Source organism: Sphaeroforma arctica (genome assembly GCF_001186125.1).
Source record: "Sphaeroforma arctica JP610 unplaced genomic scaffold supercont1.891, whole genome shotgun sequence".
Taxonomy (NCBI): Eukaryota; class Ichthyosporea; order Ichthyophonida; genus Sphaeroforma; species Sphaeroforma arctica.
The window spans coordinates 2,472-5,042 of record NW_014039667.1 but is presented as its reverse complement, the minus strand read 5'-3'; the positions used below and the strand labels follow the sequence as shown (position 1 = coordinate 5,042).

The 2,571-nt window shown below is 42.0% G+C and overlaps 1 protein-coding gene across 1 annotated transcript; it reads right to left on the bottom strand.

The window, feature by feature from the left end:
- Positions 1-405: 405 nt before the first annotated feature.
- Positions 406-1,116, bottom strand: SARC_09119 (hypothetical protein; the record flags this gene model as incomplete). Its single annotated transcript, XM_014296871.1, has 1 exon — positions 406-1,116. One exon carries the CDS (start codon positions 1,114-1,116, stop codon positions 406-408), a length of 711 nt encoding a protein of 236 aa, XP_014152346.1.
- Between the last annotated feature and the right edge of the window lie 1,455 nt (positions 1,117-2,571).

Genomic DNA, 2,571 nt, shown 5'->3' with positions numbered 1-2,571 from the left:
TGCAGTCATTTTGTACCAAACAGATAAATGCGTAATTTGGAGACGCCTGACGTGGCGTTCCAGCCACTACATACTCAGTCAGCAATTAGCTGAACGATATAGGGAACAGATCCCCTGTGATATCTTATCGTTCAAAATACAGTCATAGAACTGTCCACTCATTGACTTGCTGATAAAAGTTCCCAAATCCGAACATCCATGCGTCTTCAACAGGATATTATGAACAATTAGACAAGACTGTAACGATATTAAAATTTGTCGAGGTTCTGGCGTCTTACATACTTTAGCGTATGCATATACGTACAGTAAAAAAACACCAACATACATAGCGACAAAGAATGTTTTACAGTTAATAAAAGATATGATGGTTTTATTGATTGAACAATTTTTGCATCGTATTTAAATTTAGATTGCGGTTGGCAGGAGGAACATCTTCTCGCTACCCAAGCAGCCTTCTGTCTCATTGCCGAACTCACAGCGCAAATCAGCGCCGCAAGCAGCATCTTCAAGACCAGTGCATACTAGCTGGTTGGTGTTAGTGATGGTCTTCTTCTTTGTTCCACACTCATCTGCGAATGTCTCGACATTGTCAGCAAGCTCCCACTCACACACGCCAACAACGGCGTCGCAGGCGATCTCTGTGGTGAATGTGCGACAGTATGATGGAGCATGCTCGTATGTTCCGTTCTGTGGGGCCACTCCCTCGTTGGAGATAGTAACGTTCTCACCCTCGTATACAATAGTGATACTCTCATTATCTCCTACACACTTCCCTTTCGAGGTGCTCCACTTGCAGAGCAAGTCGGCATCACAAGTAATCTCTACGGGTTCAGTAATGCAAATAGCATCGTTGTAAGCCTCAATCACGGTGCTGATAGAGTCGCAGTACGGTAAGTTCGTAAGCTCATCGACCTTGGTTTGACAAAAGTCGTAAGTATCACACGTGGCCGTGTTTTCTGTACAGAATGATGCTATGTTGACCATGGTACTATTTACTCCTACAGTGGCGTTGGTACTATTTACTTCTACAGTGGCGTTGACAGTCTGTCTCGCAACAATAGATGAGGCAAAAGTATGAGCAACTAATGCGGCGGATGCGATGATTCTAGAAACCATTTTGTGATTGCGCGTCGTGTGTAAATTTAAATAGGAACAATATGATATTTTTATCGTTTGTGCGAGTTAATTTATATGTTTACAATATCGTAACTATATGATCGTTTGGGACTTTCGCCAGACCGCCACTCCGCCCTCCGGGCTCCGGGCTCCGGGCTCCGGGTTCCGGGCTCCGGGCCTCCAAGTTGTTGTTTGTCGTGTTTTGTATTATTTACTATTTTAGCATTGTTGTTTGAAAAACAAATCTAGAAAATACAAAAAAAAACCGGTTTGACTTGCCCCGTGGGCCTTTGGCCCGTGCCCTCAGCTCATCGTTTGCAAAAATACTCTACCGACTACTCTACTCACCAGCTAGCTACTCACAACAAGAGACAGAGAGAGAGTCTCTGAGAGAGTTAACATTTTGACCCCAATTCCCTATGTACGCCCTACGCTCTGCCCGGGCCGTAATGTTTGAGTGTTTGTTCATTTATAACTTTAGTACATCGGTCATAATTTAGTACTTATTATTTGATTTTTGTAAAAAACAAGCAAAAAGAAATAGTACAAACCGAAAACTCGAAATAGCTAAAAGCAATCCAATTTTCAGGTTTCTAGTGGTTGGGATTGTGTTCGATGAATGATCTCATCGCTCTGAGTAGTTGATTATTGAAAATTGTAGCCATAATAGAGCATATCCTTGATTGACTACTGACCTCACGTGGGCGAGTCCCACTGGCGTGTTTTCATTCGCTAAACAAATTCATATGCTGAAAAAGAGCAATACATCTTTATAATTGTTTTAACTAAAAAAAACAAATAAGTCGGAAAAGAGTTGTCAGTGAACAGACTCATGATGATGAGAGTCATCACTCATCACTGGTTATGGAACTGATATTGTTTTATTTTACATATATAAAAAACCCCAAACGCCTAACTGGCAGTCTGGCACTGATGCTAAATATGTATGTAGAATCGCAGTCATAGTGGTCGCAGTCTTAACAAATCTCCAGAAACGCATCAGTCTGAGAGACTCACGCCCACGGAGGCACGGACTCTCGTTGTCACGCCTCGCGGTGAGTCACGGCTCACGCCCACGGTTACTCACGGTATCGCGACCACGCCCACCGCTCACACAGCTCACCAACTTCACTGTGTGCACTTCTTGGGATGACTATTCCTACCGTCAGCCGTCAGGCGTTGTATTTAAAAATAAAAACATATATATATATTAGACTTGTTTATTCAGAGCCTTAGACTCTTGAGTCTTAGAGGGTGGCGCCATCGACCAAGACATCCAAACACTTCAAAGGGACATTTTTAAAAGAAGCAAAAAAAACAAAAATATCAGCACTTTTATTACTTGTTTTTGTCGACAGAAAAACGAAAAAACCGAAAAAGAGGAGCCAACAAATATTTACTCTCTGCATAAAAATTATAGAGAGATAAAAATAAAAAGTTAAAAACGGCCGCCAA